This window comes from Vidua macroura, chromosome 8 (assembly GCF_024509145.1).
Source record: "Vidua macroura isolate BioBank_ID:100142 chromosome 8, ASM2450914v1, whole genome shotgun sequence".
Classification (NCBI taxonomy): Eukaryota; Metazoa; Chordata; class Aves; order Passeriformes; family Viduidae; genus Vidua; species Vidua macroura.
In genome coordinates this window covers 18230666-18252304 of record NC_071578.1, presented here as the reverse complement: position 1 = coordinate 18252304, position 21639 = coordinate 18230666, and the positions used below count along the sequence as shown (strand labels likewise).

At 37.9% G+C, this 21639-nt stretch overlaps 1 protein-coding gene across 1 annotated transcript in view; it reads right to left on the bottom strand.

Moving 5' to 3' along the window:
• FRMPD2 (FERM and PDZ domain containing 2) overlaps window positions 1-21124 on the bottom strand; it is a 59841-nt gene extending 38717 nt beyond the window's left edge. The window contains exons 1-8 of the mRNA XM_053984010.1: window positions 21088-21124; window positions 12221-12361; window positions 10257-10414; window positions 8725-8790; window positions 7308-7493; window positions 6389-6515; window positions 4500-4631; window positions 2101-2185 (exon numbers count right to left, since the gene is read on the bottom strand). Of these exons, the coding sequence (XP_053839985.1) occupies window positions 2101-2185; window positions 4500-4631; window positions 6389-6515; window positions 7308-7493; window positions 8725-8790; window positions 10257-10414; window positions 12221-12361; window positions 21088-21124 (932 nt within the window). The remainder of the gene's footprint in view (window positions 1-2100; window positions 2186-4499; window positions 4632-6388; window positions 6516-7307; window positions 7494-8724; window positions 8791-10256; window positions 10415-12220; window positions 12362-21087) is intronic.
• Window positions 21125-21639: the final 515 nt, after the last annotated feature.

The following is a 21639-nucleotide window of genomic DNA, read 5'->3' as shown; positions in this document are numbered from 1 at the left end:
TACTAATTCATTAGGATAAATTAATGTCCTAGGGAAATGAGGGAATTTTCAATTTAATTAAGAAAAAGGTGTATGAAACCTCAGATCAGAAAGCTGTCTTTGTACTGTAGCTTTAATGTAGAAAGTAATGGTCCTTTCCATGTGAGCAGATATATATCCTTAGAATAAACTTCAAATATGCTATGTACTCAATGAACAAATAATGATTATGTGGTTCAGAAGGAGGGGTTTTGTTGAAGTGGATTTTTGTTAATTACATTTTTTCAACAAATGCCAAAGCCACATAGAAGCTTTTCCATCATCCCAAAGTTTCATCCTTTTCTTTTGCACATTGAAGATTTACATCAGGAAACTATTCAAGGAATGTCTAAAAATTTTTAACAAATTAACTGGAGTAGTTTCTCATCTCTTCTGCCTAGTATCCAATAACAGGGAATGTGGGAGTGGTTCAAAGCTACAGTAGGTGGGGTTCAGAGATGATGTTAGGAACCATTTCTTCACTTAGGAGGGGGCCAAGCACTGGAACAGGCTTCCTAGAGAGATGGTTACTGGTCCAAGCCTGTCAGTTATTAAGAGGCATTTGGAGATGACCTTAATAACATGCTTTAACTTTTGGTCAGCTCTGAAGTGGTCAGGCAGTTGGACTAGATAATTACTGTGAGTCCTCTCCTCTCCTCTCCTCTCCTCTCCTCTCCTCTCCTCTCCTCTCCTCTCCTCTCCTCTCCTCTCCTCTCCTCGTGTATGTAGTTAGACAAGAATATAGAGATTTCTTTCTTGACAAAAGCAGCCACTATCCTGCAATCTGTTTGTAGATCTCTCTTGTTGCAGTTTTACAGGTGTACTGGGGTATCTCATGTTGCCCAGATTATCATGGCTGATTTATCAGGAAGTTCAAACTGTTTACTTAGGACACACTTAATTGGGAGTTGATCTAAATTGAGCATTTCCTGTGGGCCTGAATTACTTGTGTCATGGTTAAAAGAAGAAACTCCTGTTTAACTGGGTCAAGAACCCAATTTAAATGGGATGTCTGTAGGGATTACATGGTGCTTAACTATGGGATTCTGGGCTTTGTGATGCCTAGATACTGACAGTACTTGCATCTCTTCTTTGTTTGGAAACAGCCATGATTATAGCTGCACTGTGCTAACACCCAGTCTAGAAAATTCTTCTTTGGCAGCAGTGGTGTTTCCCTGGCTTTTGAAAAGGACTTAGTGTCAGTTGTACACTCCTCAGTTTTCTTTGCCAATGTCTACAGGGCTGCTGTCCATGCCATGGCTAATCCTCATGACAGAGCAGAGGTCTTTGCTGCTTCTGATTCTGGGTTACCTGTGAACTCTACAGTACAGTGGCAGTGCAGGGCTGGATATGACTGACACAAGTGAGAAAAATCAGTATAAGGACTGAGGTGGAAATGCAAATGGAAATTATACATTATATACATGGTCTGACATAACCGCTCCAGAACACGTCAGGTGTGACAGCACTTTAATGTGACAGCAAGGCAAGACCACATCCAAAATCCAAATGTGGACAAATAAGGACTGTGGCAGAATGCTTTGACAGGGAAAGTGATGACTATTCATACCTTTTCGATAGATTTTTCCCTTCATAAATTATATAATTAATAAGGTTAAAAAAGACCTCTAAGATCATAAAATCCACCCTTTCACAGTCTCTGTGGAGCAGCTTCCCAGTTGTTTCAGTCACAGAGGGCTAGTGCTGCTTCCCTGCCCGGGGGAGACACAGCTGGGGGCAGCTGTTCTGGGAGGCCTGTGGCATCTGGCAGGACACAGTGGTACAGAGTAAATGTGGAAATCCTGGATTTGTTTTGTATGGATTGTTCAGGGCCCAAGTTCCATTTCACTAGAGCTTTTGGACTGTTCCACTTGGAACCAAACCAAGTCTAGGCGAACATTATTTATTTATTCTACATATTATGTATTTATTAAGTTATTTATTCTATATAAATAGTATCTATTATGAAAACAGGCTCAGATGGCAATTTAGGCATTTCTGATACTGGCATTGGCACACTAGCTGCTGGCTTCACTTGTGCATAAAACAGCTTCCATCTTGTAGAATATGAATCGAGCTTACCTGTTTATGAAGAGCTTGTAGCTACTTTGTGTCCTTGACCCACTAAGTGTGGTGTCACATGATCTGTGTGTCTCTGGAACTCTTCCTGCAATGAATAAAGGAAATTTCAAAATTCAAGCAATAGTAGCAGCACTCAGCATCAGATGTTGGGACAATTATAACAAGGAAGAAATTTAAACTGGCATTTTCCTCTCTTGTATCCTCGCTTGGACATGATAAATGGCTATTTAATAAGGTTAATGAATATTACACCAGCAGTATTCCCAGTTCCCTAGTTATTGTTACTTCCTCTTCATAACCCCTTATGTGAATGTAATTTGGAAAACAGCTGTGTAGGTACAATGGCTGTCATTTCCATCTGTATGGGGGTAATTTGTGGAACAGCTTTTTCTCTTCAGAAATTATGTCCAATTTTTGTTCTTCTATTTTCAGGCATAAAATGGGTGGAAAAAGGCATGAAACTTCTCTGGCTTAATCAGAGTAGAATATAAAATCAATTAAATGAAAATGATTGCACCTATTCCATTGGTTACTTTCTATGTTAAATATATTGTGAATATTTTTACAACATAAAAACATGGTTTGTGGGTCCTTAGCAAATAAGGATTGCATTGTTTTTCGCCTTCAATCATCTCTGTTGCTACAGAATGGACAGGTGTTGCTTTGTCATTGAAGGTTGAAATTTAGAGGCAGAACGAGAGGGTTATGCAAGTGGTAGTTCTATGAATGTTTCTTGTATCAGCAGAGATGTTTGAAATCTTCAGGGAAGGGTGAGAAGGTTAAATTTTTATTCACTTGGATAATTTCATTGATCTTATTTGAAGAATATCATATCAAACTATTACATAAGTAGGATGATAGAAGTGGTAAGACAAGCTGTGTGGAAGCAATCATTTTGATAAAACATTCATGCACTACACCCTGAGACTTCACTCTGTATTCCAACAAAATGTGACACCAAATTCTAGTGTACCAACCAACCAACTGCAATTTTGAAACCTAGAAAATCTACAGTCCCATTGCTAAAATAAGCATAAACATGTGGGGTTTTTTCAAGCTGCAGATGGTAGTGACAAAATGTGAGATTTGAGATAAGCTAGTTACCAAAGTTAAGATTCAATCCTGTGTTCTGAAACAACATACTTTTTAATGAGAAAACCTCACAAAATTCTCTGCTTGCACTGTGGTTTTAATATAATTGCATAAATATATTTTGACAAGATCATAAAATTCCCCTTAGTCTTTCTATATCAGCTGTTACAGCACTGGGACAACTTGGCTACTTTCCATGGCCAGACTGTCATGCTTTGATCACAAATCCAACACACACCTGACATTAAATTAACATGTATTCTTCAAAGAAATTGATGTTGTAGATTTACTATATGTTAAACGAGCTCCTAATGTACAGTCTTGATAGAGATATTCATCTCCTTTGATAATGGTGCTCTGCTAGATGGTAATATTTCTTTTCATAGAAGAATGCTTTTTTTAAGATATATTATTTTGTGAAAGAATGTCTGTGACAAACAAGCTCTCACATTCTGTGTTTACTCATGTGTTTTTAGAATCCTGTCTTACAAAATCCTGAGTATGCACAGTTACCAGTGTTTCAGTGGAGACTGAGATATGCACAAAGTCACTGGAATGAGCCTTTGTCAAGTTTATGACCAAAATGTCTTTTAAATTGCTTACAAAAGCGACTTCTGAGTTTGCCTTCACTGTGCGTGACTGTGTATGTGACTCACGTGTATGTGTCACTCATGGAGCAGCTGCAGTTTCAGGTTTTCATTGCTGCTGATACTGATTGCAATTCTGGAGCTTCAGAAAAGCACCTTGCAGGAGGAGAGCATTAACAGCAGTAACCTCACTTTCCTCATCCTTGGGCTGAGGGCTTAGAGCTGAGAGGCTATGACATTATGGGTTTTTTCCCCAGGATGTGCCTAATTTTCCTCTGAATTATGTCCTCACAGAACATTCACCCTTAGGTATTATTTATAGATTCAACTGATTTCAGAGATGACGTCTTGACATTGCCCACCGTATGCATTTGTGGAGTAGCCCCACCTTTTCTGTGTCAAGACCCCATGTGCTAAAAACATAATGTCAAGCTTTGTGATCTGCTGAACAGCTTTACCTGGCAAAGGGGGCATGAAGCAAGAAAGAGGCGATGGGGCCACATGGTAACCAGGGAATATATAGCTTTACTGTGGGACACAAGTGAAGAAGAATCTAATATAAAAGTATCTTTCTTCTCTACAATTTAGCACCAATATACATCCCATGTCACATGACCACAAGTTGCATAGGAGTATCTGTCACCTGGTACATGGTCAATCCCACACTTCAGGGGACAAAAGAGATAATAATTCACAAACATAATCTTTAAAAAATCTTACCTCTCCTGTGTCCTCGGTTAGACAGTATCAAAGATGTACTTTCAGAAATACTATTAGAGTCACTATAATCCACAGAGAGTTGTCTGTAATCTTCTGTTGACTGACTATAGTTCATTAATCTGGGCCCTCTGTCTGGAAACAGAAAGGAAATGTGGTCAATCATATACTTTGATTATAAGTCATTGTATTTGCATGTTAATGTAAATAACATTTCGATCAGCTAATTTTTATATAGTCCTCATCCTTCTGTCTTCTAACCCTGACTCCAATTCCTTAAAGCCTGAGAAAATCTTGGTAACTTCATTCTATGATTTTCATAATCTTATTCTGACCAAAATTGGTTTTCATAGTTCTCAACTATTCCATATAAAACAAATCTAATACATTAATTCTGTTCTACATGTTTAACTGAAAGGCTGCAAAGTGCAGATAACCTGCAAAGTTCTTATTCCTTGTACTCTGAGATCCAAAACCTTGAGCTATAACTTCTTCTTTCTGTGTGCAGGGTGGACAATGCCCCCACTACCAGAGTCAGATGCAGAAATTCCATTAATGGGTCATTCTAATTCATTAGGATGTATATACTTTTCTTGCACACTGACTTTACTTGGTTTGCATTCTCTCTTGTCCTTTTACAGAGTCTGTGAAGCATATATTTTAATTTTAAAAAAAGGAAGAAATGCCATGTTGTCTTGCAAAGTGCGGCTCACACATTTCCAATATAATTGACACCCTAATTCATTGAAGTCCTTTGGTAAGTCAAGTGACCTGAATCACGAGCAAACACAGAGATCACACCAGATAAATAATCCCTAGAACCAGTGTCAGGAAACTGGCAGGAATTTCTGGCTAATATGGGGTTGAAAATGGGGCCATCCCTTTTGGCAGCAGCAGAATTTCTGCCTACTTTTGCAAGTGTGAATCTACAAGCTCAGTTCTTGAGTAAGTGAACCAATATGTCTTGAGGGGTAGTTTGTCTGTATGTTTCTAAAAGAATCCCCTTTTCTTATAACCAATAATACCTAATAGAAATGTTCCAGATATATTTAAGTCTGTGTTTGAGTCTAGCTGATTTCATGGAGCATATGTGTGATTTGCTGAATAGGAATTGTATTGCTCATATGCCTAATACTGAGCATATCCAAAAAAATTCCTGTATAGCTTGGGCCAGCTTTCCCCTTGCTCCAAAATCAGAGATCTCTGTCAAAGTGAACAGTACAGTGTAGACACTAGAAAAAAGATACAGTTATAGAATTACTCTCAGGGATAATAGATCTTGCTCTTAGTCAAATGAAAAAAAAAAAAAATGGTATATACTGTTTTATTTATATAATGAGCAGGATTTGGCCTTGTCTTGAAATCACTCCAGCAATTCATGTGTGAATTTATAAAACATATTTTGAATAGAAAATGAAACTAAAATCAAAACAAGAAACCACAAATCTTTGCTTGAATAATCAAATAGAAAAGATGAACATATATTCCTTAATGGCAAGAGGATAACCTCGCAGAACTCCACCTTCAAAAATACACTGGAGTATTTTTTTTTGCACAAAGTACAAAAGCAGTTTTGAAAGTAGAGGAGTTTTATATGCACAGGTTTTATGCAAAGTGCTTTAAGAGTCAAATCTGTGCAAGCTGATTTGTTATCATTGCTTCACAGCCCTGAGAATACTGTCCTTTGTGGAAATAAGGAAAATAAACCTCACTGACTTGCCTCAGAGTCTTTCCATTATGAAGTAATTTATATGTACAGCAATAACTATCTCATCCAACACTACATGTAATCACTACAGCATGAAATTAAACAATCCATCTGCTTTGGGCAAGACATAGAAAAGGCTGTCTATATCCTTATCCAAGAGTTCAGGTTATAAATCTTTTTTTACCTGGGTGAAAATTCATCTGGGATGCCAGTGTTGAGGTGTCCGATATTTTTTCATGCAGTCTTTTCCTTATCACGTGACTTCTGTTCAGCTGAGAGGCTGTGCTGTCCTCAGTGACCACCTGCTCTGTCTAGAAGGCAGTAATACTCAAAGTCAATGTCATATGATATGTGAACTTCAGACTCTCATCGTGAAGTGATCCTTGCCCTCTGGCTGTCAGAGGCTTCTGATCTGCTTTGTATAAGCAACTTCATTTTCTCCGATTAACACAAAGCAGGACTGAGTATGTTGGTTCCATGCTCTCATGCTAGCTAAGTTTCAGAAGGGACACCCTCTGTTACAGTAGCAAAGAGAGTAAGAAAGAGTGCAAGGGAAAAATTATTCTCAGAATCTTAATGAATACTGAATGAAACCAAAAAAAAAAAAAATTCTGGTGTGTTTCCTTCCATTGTCATTCAGCTTGTCAACAAAAATAGTTTTTGATATTTAGGTCCACTCAAGGACAATGACCTAATTTCCTAACATGATGTAAATGAGAATTCTTTGAATTTCATGAAGAAAGTCTGAAACCAGAATGGCAATGGAGAAATTTTTACTTTTTACTTTTTATTTACTTTGGCCAATAAGAGGTCTCTGTGAAGGTTATGATTGCCTCAGTACTAACTAAAGCAATTAAGATACTGTAAGTACAAAAGATCAGTCACTTCTCAGGAGTGTAGAAGTGGTGTATGAGAGAGCTTCATTGCTTTATTTGCTTGTACACATGCTCACACAATTTCCTGCCTAGAAGTTTAGAACCAAATCTCACTTCCTTAATCCATACAAACATTAATTCCAGCAGTCACTCACCTGTCTCCCGTGTTGCTGGGCACCTCTCTCAGTGCAGAAAAGGAGATGATTTGAGTATGAGAGTAGTACTTACCTCACTGACACTTCCCATTGCAAACTGAACCATTTTCTTTATGTAGAATTTTGCTGGTAAGGAAGCAGATTCCTTCTGATGTGCTTCACATGCTTCCAGAATGGATTCAGGAGAAAGTCTTCTATGTGGCAGATCTTCACACAGTGTCAGCAAGAGTGTATGTAGTTGGTCACTCAGCTGGAGGGACTGAGTCAAAATAGAGGTACTGTTAAATAACATCTCCCAGGGGACTGAAATCCTATGTAAACTGGGACCAGGAATTTCTGTAAGCCTTTCACTCTGGGTGAGAAACATGCATTGAATTCCTTTAGGCTTTGGGAAAATTCCAGACAAGCAGCATAAAAGCATGGAATGAACCTTTAGTGGGAGCCAGGATAGCCTTGGAGGGAATTGACATCTCCAAGAATGATTGACAGCCCAATTAGGGGCTTCTTGGTGACAGACAGTTCAGTTTGCTCCAGAGCTTTGTTAATTAGACTGTGAATCAAAGATTCATGGAAGCAAGGTATGTGGTAGCATTAGCTTCAAAAAGATTAGGAGTTTTACCAGCCACAACTGTTGTCATAGAGACCAGATACTTATATTTTGAGGCCATTTAGCTTATTAAGCTTTTCCTTTTAGAATGTGAAAGGGAGGTTAAATCTACTAGAAACCTGTGCTCTACAAATCGAGAACAAGCAACCAAAAGCATCAATATAGAAATGAAGCAAAATTTATGTTACAAGTCTTTGAAAGGATTCTGGGTAAGCAAGAAACTTATAATTTCATCTAGCAGAGATACTGATAGAATTTGGTCAGAAATAAGGGGAGTTATTTAGTTTTATTCTTCCATCCCATTTTTGAAAAAACACATAAATGTGCACATTCCACAGTCATGCCAACATGATGTTTTTGTTTTAGTCCTGTCTATCTTAGAATAAGAGAATCATAGAATAATTTAGGTTGAAAAAGACCTTTAATATCATCGAGTGCAATCATGAACGTAACACTGGCAAGTCCACCTCTAAATCATGTCCTTAAGTGCCACAAGTAAACATCTTTTAAATACCTCCAGGGATAAGATTCAACCACTTCCCTGGGTAGATTGTTCCTAATTGTCTTGGAATAAATAATCTTCACCCTTAAAATCAAAGTTTTGAATAAAAAATTTTTGAATCAAAAATTTATCTTAATAAGAAAAATTCTGGTTTTTGAAGAAATACAGGGGGGAAAAAAGGGAAGGAAAGATGAGCTCCAACTAAATTCCCTGATTTATGTGAACTGGTATTTTTGGTGAAGCTTAGATCTTGACACAAGCTCTTCAATTCTTTCCTAGTGCTCCAAAACACAAAGCCCCTCTTAGTGATACTTCCGACTATGCCTCTCATTCTTTGAACCTACCAGAATAAAAGAAAACAAAAATGTTTCTGTTACTGGCCTGGTTTGGAGGAACCTGGTAATCTGCTGACCAATAGAGGGTCATTCCTAAGGAATACACCAGCATCTGTCAAAACAGAAAAGGGAACTCTGTGTGAAACCAATACTTAGTACAGGAAAGCCTCATACTAGACACACCATCTTTTTATGTCTTTGGTCACAAAATGGCAGAAGTCACACAGATGATTTTTTTAAAAAAACTAGACTAAACATACCTAAAAGTAAAATAGTGACTCTTAGCTTATGGACTATGTTGTATGCAATTAGTGATGCCTTTTCCTGGTCTTAAAAAACTGACAGCCAGACACGGTTAAGGGATAAGGGCTTTTTACCTTGGTATTTTAATAAGGATCCTTATGGTGCACCATTTTGCCAAGGTGGGATCAGCCACCATGCACACACACGACAGATCATGTATACAATTTACAGACCTTACAAATTAGCTTCTCTAACAAGGATGGCCTAATGGGAGGCCTGGATGAATGGTGTGATATTTCCCCTGGTGCCCCTGGATGGGCTGAAACTCTAGTTCACAGGATATGTTCTAGTGAGGACCTTGGTTTCTCAAGATAGCGTAGGGTATTCAGCCTCCTACTACAAGGTCTTTAGGATGTTTGCTCTCCTGGCTTAACAAAATACTAGGGCTATGCTAAGTTATCAGACTTAAGGAATTACAAGTATGCACGCTAAGAATACTGAGGATACATAAAAGTTATATAAAAGGTATATAAAAGAAAAGAGAAAAAAATCATCTTGGCATCATTAGTACTGTTCAGCTTGAGGGACTGAGCCAGGCTGCCCTCTGTTCAAAGATGCCAGGAGTAGGGAAAAAATTTGAACTCCTTTCTTATTTTGAAGATTAAAATTGCTGATTAAAATTGCTGATTAAAATTTTCCCCTACCTGTAGGACTGACTAGCTGTTATATGCAGGAAAATAATTACTGGAATAAGGCTGCCTTTTCCACAGCTTCATTTTTCTGCCTAATGTCTAAGTGATCATTTATATGGGAATCTGAAAATACTGTGTTCTGCCTGAGAAGAGTATGTGGTCTGAGTGGTATTTAAAACTTTCAGGTGCCTGAATGTTATATCTTACTGTCTTTCCAGAGAGACGCATTTGTCAGAGAGAAGAAAAATAAATTGTTAACAAAGCTGAACATATTTCTGACTTCCTGGGACTGCTTCCACCCTCTGATTGTACAGATACTGCAGTCCTGCTGCTTCTGGGATTGCAATTACCATATCTGCTTGAACACCATTTCATAGAAATAGTCTTCCTTTCTGTGGGCCTTTACAAATAATACATTTCTGCAGGAGTGTGGGACTGATGTTCAAAATTGATTTTGATGTTGACATGCATGCTAATCCAACGGCAAGCTCCAAGATACATGTAACATCTTTCTAAATATAACCTAATTTGATTTGTTTTATTAGAAATGGGGTGTCACAGTAGGTGCCTGGCATGTTGCATTAAAACTCACAAGCTTGTCTTCATGAGGTGCTGTCAAGATGCACTTTGCAATATACCTCACCTTTGTTAGTCCAAAGTGCTGGTTTTTACTTGGGTGGTGGAACAGTTCTGGTGGACTGAAAGGGGCAGCTTCTGTCTGAGATGCATTGTTTTGGAAAAACAAATTTCCTTCAGCAGACAGTAGTACTGACCATGGACAAATCATACAGATGGCAGGGTCTGAAAAATGTTGAAGTCGATAAAATGGAGATCTTAGTGTTGAATTCACTGCACTCAGAAAATCCTATTTCTAGCATCTCACTTCTATAACCAAACTCATCACTGGAGATGTACCCAGAATCTCTTGCCTGACTGGGGACCTTATTGGTCCTGACCCACAGACTGACTTCCCAGTCTGACCTCAGACTTGCCTTGTCACTGTGGCCTTGCCTGGTGATGGCTGGGCTCTCTGACCATGTTTGCCTTTAGCTAGCATTCTCTTTTGCTCCTTCCATGTTTTCTGTAGTGTTCTATGCAAACACAAGTCACACATGCTGGGAAGCTTGTCTTGTTTTAGGAACAGCCAGCCAGCTTGTACTTCATCCTAGTGGAGAATACCTGGCCTTCTGTAGTGCTGGCCAGCCAACGAGTGGCATTCCTGCCTAACGTGGCAGTGCCCCAGCACACCGGGAATATTCTGTACCAAGTGGTGCTGATCATCATGAGATCTGGCATGATTTATTGCATCATGCACAGCACAGCAAATATGGCAGTATTAGCCTTGAAAAGAGGCTGATTACAGAAACAATATAGCTGCAATTGAGAGATGTGGAGTCAGAGATATGCCTTACTCAGCTGGGATGATTCTATACACTGGCAGGTAACCTTCCCTGTGCTCAAAGTAGCTGGAGCAACGTGGATTCAGTTTCAGAATGACTCCAGCTTGGCGTCACTTCTGTACCTGAGCTCTATAAAGACAAGTTTTAGTAGCCTTTCACTTGGCCTGCAGCTGAGCTCGATTGTACATCCCTACTTCTTGGTTTAGTTTTCATGTTCTGATACCCTAAATTTATCTGGTGTAGAATAGAGAACATAGGCTGGTTATCACTTTTTTGTTTTAAATTTTGTTGTGTTAAGACAGCAGTCAGAAGAGCATAGTGTCAGCTTAGTGTCTGGCACAGAGTCAATAGATGAACCTATCCTGAACCTATCCAGGTGGGTATCTCTGTGCTTCACTCCTTTGCACATTTCTGGTGCTTGTATTTCCTAGGCTATTCTATCCCCTTGTTACACCAGTTAATAGAGAACTGATGGTATAGTCAACACTGCTATAGTGTTCCAGCCCATTAAAAACTAGTTGGTAATGAATTTTCACTCCTCCAGTTTTAGTAGAAGTTACACATCACTTGTTTTCTGTATTTTGTATTTTGTATTTTGATTCTACATGCTTATGAGGTAAGAACATGTCTCATGCATTCTTCTCAAAAGGAATACCTATTCACATAAACAGTTCTCAAAATGTGACAGGTTGCTCAGCTGTGCTCCCTTGCTGTTGCTCAGTTGTGCTCTGTGCTCTCTCAAGCTGACCTGCTTGGCAAGCAAACATCATAATGATAAGTCACATTATTATCATCAAGGATAGAAGTCCCTTACTAGCTGAATGGAGAGCCATGTGGATTTGCCTGTCCTTCTCTAACAGTCCATGAAGGACATGAGCCTAGCTGGCACTGCACTTTCTCTGGGTGCATGTTATTCAGACTTCAGGAAGGACTCTTCTGTCTGCATATAGTTTACTTAGATTAATTACTACTTGATGTTTAATTTGAAAAAAAAAAAAAAAAAAAAAAAGCCAAAACTGTGTGAAGACCTTCTATGTAGGCAGAGCAATCTGCACGTAAACCCAGCAGCACTGAAAGATTTCTCACTTGTATTAACTAATGTTAGTGCCATTAGTTTTTTGTCTCCACCCCACCCCCACAAACAAACAAACTCAAAAGAATTAAAATAACTCAAGAATTAATTTCCAAAAGATGCTTTTCACCTCACCTTTGTGAAGATCCTCCAGAAGTTGCATTGTGGACAGGTACAGGAGTGCCCATATTTCTTCTTCCTCCAGAGGGCTTCCTTTTGCCCAAAGGACCTCGGCCAATGTCACGCAGGAACTGCTCATACCTGCTGCAGTAGATACTGGGTTTTGGACACGGTAAATTAGACTGAACTACTCAAGACAAGCCCTACTGATTATACCTGTACCCTTCTCTCACAGTAAGAAATACTTTGTGAACCACCTTGTTTTCTTTGTTCAGAATAGGCAGGTATTGTTTACCCCTGTCTTAATCTGAGTAAATAAAGGGGACTGAACTAAGTGACTTCCTGTAATCTTTTTGAGCCCTTTTACTCATCATTTGAAACCAATAAAGATTCTGTGGAGAACAAATAGTTTTTACTCAGGAGGTCCTTCATGAATATGTGCTGTTCACATTTTGTGAGTGGTTATTTGAATGACAGGTGACTGATTTTGCTGCTTAATTGGATGTTCCTGTCTATAAAAACATTACAGAGTTTATCTAAGAACAAAACAATACAATGCAAAAGATATGCCCTATAAAATGAAAAGCTTATTAACAGTGCAACAGAACAATTAAATTTCATTCATTGCTCAGCAGACTGATCAGTAAAAGCTGGTAGATTCTTACTGAATTCATTGATGAGAGATTTTCTTGCTCATGTATCTGAGACTCAGTGCTTGCAGTTCATCCCTTCCAATATACATATAAATTTGCTTTGTTTCACTAAACCAAATTAAAAGATTATTATCTTTTTGAACTACTGAATAGCAATTTAGTGGCTCCCAGCACACTGTCCTAGCTGACAGGTACATAAGACCTAGCAGAAGAATATGGATCCACACACTCATGCTGTTTTGTCTCAGTTGAAACACAGCTTCAGATCATTTAGAGAAAGGCACTCTGTAGTGAATCATAGTTTCATGTCCTACCTACTGGAAGAGTATTTTCATAATCCCAACCAAACAGAAACTGAGTTGTGACTTGAAGTTCATGGCTGCTTTTCCTTCAAATGTTTTGTCATGCTAAATATTCTCAAAGAAGACTTTGCTCTTCATAAATGCACCTGATCTTTCCATCTAATGAGTTTTATGTTTCTGTAATTTACTAATCTAGTCAGAGCTGCTCTAGGTCTACACATCAGTAAGGAAAACTGAAACCAATCTTCAAATTTCCTAAAAATTTTTGAACAGCTTTTGGTATTACTCTCCTGTAACAGCCCCACAGGTTCATTTGATGCTGTGTAAATAGGGGAATAATAAGAAAAGTTAGAAGTGATCCATTTACTGATTTGAGTTTTGACATTGTCTCTAGACCAGCAAGGGAGGACACTATAGCCTGGGATGGTATTGTCACATATAGGATTGTGTACACTTTACACCACTGTAAAATGAGTTCACTCACAGCCTTAGTACAGATCTTGCCCCACCAGAACTTCTTCACTCTCTGTACACAGCCCACTTACTGCCACCATTTGCTCTGTGCTGGCAATAGAACTCTTTGTCTTACAGCTGGTTGCTTTGCTAAATTCCTGTTCAGTATGGAGTCTTCAAGGGGTAACTGGAACAGCATCACCGTGCCCTGTAGGACCAGCTTGTTGCTGATTAATAGACTGCTCAGACTTTGCTTCACGGGGTCTTGTCCTGGCTCACTAGCTTGCAAACAAGGAATCACAACACAGAAAGAATGATCCCTTGTTGCAAGCACCACAGGATTATAGATCAACCTAGTGACATTTTAAATGGAACCAGAGTCCTAATTTTAGTCTCTGTAGCTTCAAAGGGCGGTAAAGCTTCTTACAAACCTAACCTTAATTAGAAGAGACAGACAAATCTTCTTAATCTAAGCCATCACTGTTTCTCTTAATAATAAATTACTGTGATAGCATTTCACTTAACCCTGTGGTACTGGGACTAAGCAATAAATTCACATCCCCAGAGCAGAATCTGTGTGGCTTCTCCATACAGGTAATCCACTAGATCGTATTTCGTGCTGTTTTATTTGAGACCATGCTGGGGAAAGAAGCACTGCATCCTCTGTTTTAGATAGAAGTGCCTATACCAGTGCTGATATTTCTAACTAGCTTAAGTTACTCAATAAGAAACTACCCAAAGTGCAGGTCTTAGGGCTCTATAGAACCAAAGTGAAATCAGCAGTTACACCAGAGATGCTTAACTTTTGTAGGGAATGTTTTTTTCTAAGAGTAAAAGTAATGTCTCAGTATAACTATAACTAACTATAACTATAAAAATATAAAAGAAATTAATTCTGCTATCAATTATATCCAAACTTCTTGAAAAAATATTAGATTGTATGGCCATGCAAATCATAATCTCTTTAACAAATTATTGTTTTAAAACAATGTGGAGTTAAGCAATGTGCTATTTTATAATCAAATTGGCAGCTGGTTTTTAAACACACTCTGAATGCCCTGTATCTTTAGGCTGTGTTTTTGACTTCTGATTCTCGAGACCAACATGATGTGATATTTAACGAAGGTCTAACTGCGTGAGTGCTTGGGGAAAAAACTATAGCCAGGCTACACTATGTGTATTATAAGAGAGTAAAAGCGATGGAAAGATATTGTTATCATTGTAGCACTGGCCATGTTCTGGTCCCTCAGTTTAGTAAAACCTGTGATCCAGAACCAAACAATTCTGACCTTCAAACAACCTACAACAAACAAGGCAGACAAATGAGGAAGCAAGAAGGAAAAATTGACAGCAACTTTGCAAAAAAGGGACTTCTTTCCAGTAACACTACATATCAAGAAATTATTCTGGATCTGGTTGAGCCTGCAGGGAAAAATTAGAGCAGCAGAGTGTAATCACCCACTTTGGAGTTTGGCCAGGCTATAGAGGTTAATGTTTTTGTGACTGGAAAAAATAGCAAAGAGCTTCCAGTGCCATTCGTGTTTTGAGGTCAAAGGCTGATTTTGCTGATGTCTGTGGAAGAAGATAGTACCACCAAATTAGCCTAAAATATCCTTCCCATTCTAATCTTTATTCATTTATTCATTATGTGGCCTCTCTAAAGTCAACAGATTTTCCCCAACTCTTCTTGCTTAGATATGAAAGGCTGCATTGGGGTGAGGCTAACCCATTATTTTGCCAACAACATATGCCTATTTATCACGTTTTTTTTTTAATAATTCAATTTTGATGCATTTTGTTTTATCATATGTGCAAGTTTTCATCCATTGAAAACTGGAGTCAGTGAAAGAAATGGAATTCATCATGAAAGTAAATGATCTACAGCTTCACATCTGAATTTGACACTTAGCAACAATTGTGCATTAGTAATTTCATATGCCAAGGTCACTGTATTGGATTTGGCAGTCTTATTTAGTAAAATGTAAAGAAGCAACTTGGCTTTGGTTAATCTTCATCTTTACTTTTGCTATTTTGTTTACTGTGTAAAGAAAGCAAAAGAGCTACAACCTATTACTTTTATAGGAAAACTGACCTTCCCTTATCAAACACAGTCAAGTGCATTAAATATCCTCAAGAGGAATGAGTCAGCTGGATTTCTAACTACATGACAGCCCTTTTCATTCCCCCTTATCAGAGGGAATTTACTGGGGAGTAGGTTCAGCTACATGATAAGTTTCACGGTATAAAAGTCAATCCATTATCTGGATGATGGTGAAAAAAGATGAAAGGAGATCATAGAACACATCAGTGAAGATGATGAGGGAGAAGAAATCACATTTAGTTTTCGAAAATATGGAGTCAAGTTTGTTTCTGGTCTACTTGTAAAGGCATGAAGGAAGAACAGATTTGTCCCATCTGGACATCCTGAAGAACAACTGGAAATGAGAACTTTGGCAAAAATAGTTTGTGTATAAACACAACAGCAGCAATTACAACAACAATAAAGGATTAACCTTGGTAGGAATTGAGCATTCTGTGAACTGGAAGGGCCTTTGTCAAATCAGAAAGGCCTTTCAATTTTTACTGCCTGGGAGCTGTTTATGCAGAGGTCTTGTCTTTCGTATGACTAAACTTCCAGTTCTGCTTCATTGCTCTGTGTGTATATATTGCAAAATACCTATCTGTAACTCTTAATTTGCTGGAAGGTGTAAACAAATGTAAATTTTGTAAACAATTCTCTCTGGGAAGGCCTATTTATAGTTTGGACATAAATGCCCATCACAGCCCCTCTATTAGAGGTGACTGATTGATTTTGACAAGAATGAGCCAGAGAGGGGCCACTTAAGTAGGTGCTCTGAAAGACCTGAGAGGTTGCTAGCATTGGCCACTAACCTCACTAAAGGAGTGTAGGTGTGTACTGACAGAAAAGTGAGAGGGACTTGGAGTGTAACTTCTTCCATTTGCACCACTATGTCCAGGAAAAGTTCCCTCCTTGTAAGAGTCCATGGAAGCTGGTGTAAACCCACTACACTTGAACACGTATGGAGTTGGCTAATACAGATTGTGCTTAATTTACCTGCAATGCCTGAGTCATCCATCAGTCATTTTCAAGGGAAACTTTAGAGACATGGAATTGCTTCTTCTGGTAGGCATTGAAGGACACACTAGCTACATGCTACTAAAGCTACATGCAAGCCTATAAAGAGATGGTCTTTAGGCATCTTTCTCTAGACGTGGTATTTTCCTTAGCCTTCTATCCCTTTCATCTGTTGTACTCCAATTTCTTAGCTATGTTAGCAGACCCTTTTAGGTCTCAGGTGCTACCTGATAGTCTAAAAGTACCTTAAAAAAGGCCCAAACCCAAGGGAGCTCAATCCTCAGAATAGCAAAAGGCAGAACTTTTTGTATTAGTGGCAGCAAGATGCAGTGAGGGAAAAGAAAACTTTCTGAAAGAAGGGAATTAGTCATGGGACCTCAGGTGCTGGTCAGCAGGACTTCAAGCAATCTGCTTTGAAGACCAGGAAATATGGAAACTTGAAGTGACACTTTTCTAGGATGTTGGAGGGCTAGTAAGTACTGAAAAGGGGTCCATAGAGACAGACAGTCCACAGACAGTTTGAGATCAGTGAAATAATTTTGCCACACTCCAGTGTCTACACTGAAATATTCCTAAATGAACAGTTTTCACATGAGGATCACAATTCTTTGTTGCTCAAGGCTTCACGTTTTGCTTCTAAGAAAAAACGCCAAACACTAAAAAAAAACAACCCAAACCCTGTAAATTTGAATACTTTATTGAGATTTTGAGAGATATTGGTCTCCAAAATATTTAGGACTAGGTAGTTAGAATATCCTGAAGAATCAATGAAAGCTGTGACCAAACTGCAAATGACAACTCTGTATCTTTTTTGTTTTTCATCTGATTCATAACAACCCACAAAACTGTTAACATGCAAGAAGGAAGAAGATGATCACATCAGCCTGTAACTGTGAGCTTTGAATAGGGTCTGATGACATCTATTATGTTGATGATTGTTCTGATTTAATACTTCAGGTTGTATTCTGTTCTTGAAGAACAGTGTTCTTCCATAAGAGAAATCAAAGATATAAAAATATAGTATAGAAATATTTTACTAAGAAATGACAACTAAATATATTTGCTTTACAGGCCATATTCATCTAGAGCATGTAAAATTGAAAACCCAAATGAATTCTTAAAATATATTTAAATATCGTTCAAATTTAATTAAGGTAATTCTAATGGTTGTTGCTATCACCAAATTGTTACTGATAATTTTAGGGGAAATATAGAAAATTGTATTGAAAATAAGTGTAATATCTTAAGTATCTCAATCATAAATGCATGCATATTTTAGAGAAATAAAAAGGGAAAGACTTTGGGGACAGAAGGTGCCCGCCTTGTGTACTTTAGTCTTGCTAAATGTCTACATTAAACTCTGACTCTCTTCTGTATACAATACATATTGGGCCAAATCCAGTAACCCTTTAATATATTTAAAGGGTTCTGGATAAATGCTATCATTCATGATATTATTGTTTTTATCTGGATATATAAGCATAGTAACTGGATAAAAAAAGCTGAATATTTTCTTATTCCTTACTTAAGAACAACCTACTGCTTGTCCATCCTATTACAACAAATTTTAACTATGTGCAAAGTTTGAAAAGACTGAAAAGAGCACATCTTTTGAAAATTATACTTTAAAATTAATTTACATCATAACCTCATTTATTCACATATATTCCATATATAAATTTTATTCTCTAACTCACTGTAAACTTGTTATAATTTTGGACAGAACACACAATATTCCTCATGCCAGAGAGATGAATCTTATTAAATATGAAATTTAACTCTCTGAAATATAGGATGGAAATGTGTAGGTTTATAATTGGAATAAACACTTAAAATGCTGTTTAAAACTTCTGTTCAAATAAAATACAGGCAGAGACAAATCTGCAAATGGTGGCAAGTTAATAAGGGAGTTATCTTGTTGCTAAAGTATGAACTTTCTTTGGAAAGATTGTGTCCCAGAAATTATAGCTGAAATGAAGCCTTCATTATGTGGTATTTTTTCACCCTCTATTGCAAATTATTTAATTTCCTTTCTAGAAACATGTGCTTAAATACATAGGAGAATTAACCAGACCACTGCAAGTTATTCGGCACTGAAGGGGGATAAAATTTCACTGCTACAGAGACATGAATTTCTTTTCTAGGAAATCATAAACTTCACATGAGTTGGGCCAGTCCCTAAACAGTCTAATATTTGAAGGAGAGAGTTGAAATCTAGTTCCAGAATAGTGTAGTTATATGCCTCTCTTTAGAGAATTTCATGAGCTGGGTGGTAAGGGTGCTAAAATTTTGACTTTATTACAAGACCTATGGACATTGTTTCTTAAAGACACAAAATGTTATTGATACCAAAAGAAAATTTAGAAAAACCCAGCATCCTGAAAAATCTTATAGGACTTATAGGACATCCTAAAAGACTTATAGGATCAAATTCCTATTTTCTCTCTACATCAAAAGGAACCTTTCAATAGAAGTGCCTAAAAAGATATCACTGGATAACTGCAATCAAAAGAAAGTTATACTGTGTTCATTCTTGCTAAGTTTACATGGCCCTTCTCCTCTGCCCTGGCTGATGCCAAATGCCAAGGACCTCATAGAGTACCTGTCTATGGTAGACAGCTACTGCCTCTAAAGTAGCTAGTGCTACTTTTCTTTGCTTTTTTTCATGCACCTTTCATGAAAGCTCATTCTACAGGAGAGTAGACTGGACTGGTGGCTCAGAACTAAATCTAATACATTATCTACATTATTGTAGCACTTCAACGATTGAAGTTTCAAAGCTCTCTGCTACTGCAGTTCCAGAAATAGTAGGACAGTAGAACTCAAGCACCATGGTAATGTTTCTCTTTTATACTTATTGATTTATGTCCTTTTTAAGGCATTATATAATTCTCTGAAATGAGGCAGCCTCGTGCCAGACATAGGAACAGGGAATGAAGGGTCAAATGATATGCTGAGGTTAATAGGTAGCACCACAACACAGAGCAGGCTGAGCAGAACCTGAGCAGGCTGTACATTGTGCCAAATAAACATGTCCTAAATGAAAGAGTTAAGATTTTAGATTATATTGTCCATTCTTCCCAAAGTCTCTCCACAGCTTCTCTCATCTAATCCTATTGTAGTTAATGATGCTATGATTTGCTTATTGTTAAAGCTAATTCTTGAGTTCTGACAGTGCCACACTTACACCTTTGCTTGCAGAAGAGAGATATTCAAAGCTTCTGATCTTGATTCTGATGGTAACTTGTTCTTTTACTTGAGAAAGGCTCAGTCTCTTATTTTACCACATCATTGAGGATGATGTGTTTTCCCATCATTAATAATGCACTTTACATGTAAATAGTAAATTATCAGTATTTGTCCTCTGGAATCTACATCTATAAGTTTCTAGATTAATAATGCTTATGAAGCCCATAAGAAAACTTCCAGAAAATGAGGTAGCTTTTATTTTAGAAACTGCAAACTGTAATGTAGGGACTTGCTAAAAACATTGAAGAGCAGTGGAGGAGAAATTATGAAAGCAGTTTCTTAGTTGAGAGTCTTTAGTCACAGGTTGTAATCACTGGTAATCTTTCTGCTGTTTGGAGTTCAGTGCTCTGTCCAAAATAATACTACAAATCCATGAAAAAATAATGTACTTAAACATATTTTCCAGAATCATGTCAGCTGTGTTATCAAACAATGTCTTATCCCTGTCGTAAGGGCAGGAATACTTTAATGCCTTCTACTTCTTTGCCTTCAATAGGAAACAAGACTATGCTGAGGTACCTTGATTTTTTAACAGCACAATTCTGGGGTAGGTGAATGTTTCTAGCTCCCAAAGAAGGCAAGAGGGACTGAGCACTGACATTCTGGATGACAGTCCAGTCAGCTCTATATCATCATTCCTCATACAAACAAACAGCATTCTAATCAGAATTAGCTAATGATTTAAGAGAAATGAAATGAGGTTTAATGTAAAAAACCCAAACAACAAGGTAAATATTAGATACTGCTGTACAAAGCCAAGAAGATGAGTGATTTAATACTTATTTAATTGATAATGAGATTAAGAGAAATACGTAAGAACGTACCTGTACAAGTTGGACAGATGCCGCATCCAGAATAGTCTGTAATCTTCTATGTTTTTGCCCAATAATGATTGTTTAGACCATAATAGTTGTAAATATAACATTACACATATTCAGGTCTTGATTGGACTTCTGTTTCTTTGATTTTTCTCTCTTTCTCTTTCTTACCTTCCGTCTTCTCTTTCTTTCCCCCTTTCTTCCTTTCTTTCTATTGCTTTGTTTGTATCCTGTAACTAAGCACTGTGTGGTCTGGCAAGTGGCTAAGCAAGTAAACAGTGAGGTTCCTTCTCTTACTTGCAAGCCAAACCTAGCAGCTCCTGGTTTGAAGCTGAGGGCAACGACATGTCTGCTAAGGCTGTTTACACCCCTTCCTTTTTTTTTTTCCCTTTCTTTTTTTCTTTTTTCTTTATTTTTTCCCCTGGTAGTTCACTTGCCAGGTAATGAGAATCAGCTTTTAGGAAGTGGCTCAGTATAAATCTCTGGGTCTGTCAACTTACAAGGACTCAATTGGATTACCTGACGCACACGGGAGCATTAGATCTAAACCCCATAGACTGATGTCACTTTCAGCCCCCGGCCAATCCAGGGAGCAACAGCACAACCAAAGCAGAGACTGATGGTCTGAGGGGTGAGTGTGTCTTTTGAGAGCAGCAAAATCCTTCAGACCCAATAAAGAATGCAGATAAAATTTTGATGGGTCTACCTGGCAGGAAAATACACCCACCAAAAGCTGAAGGAAGGAAATTTGATCATTTTTTAATACTGCTTAGTCTGAAAATTTTTTGTTAATGATAGCAGGGTGCAGCTGTGCTCAGAGCAGGGAAGAGGGAGCTCTTGGGATGCTGCAGGGCAACTGTGA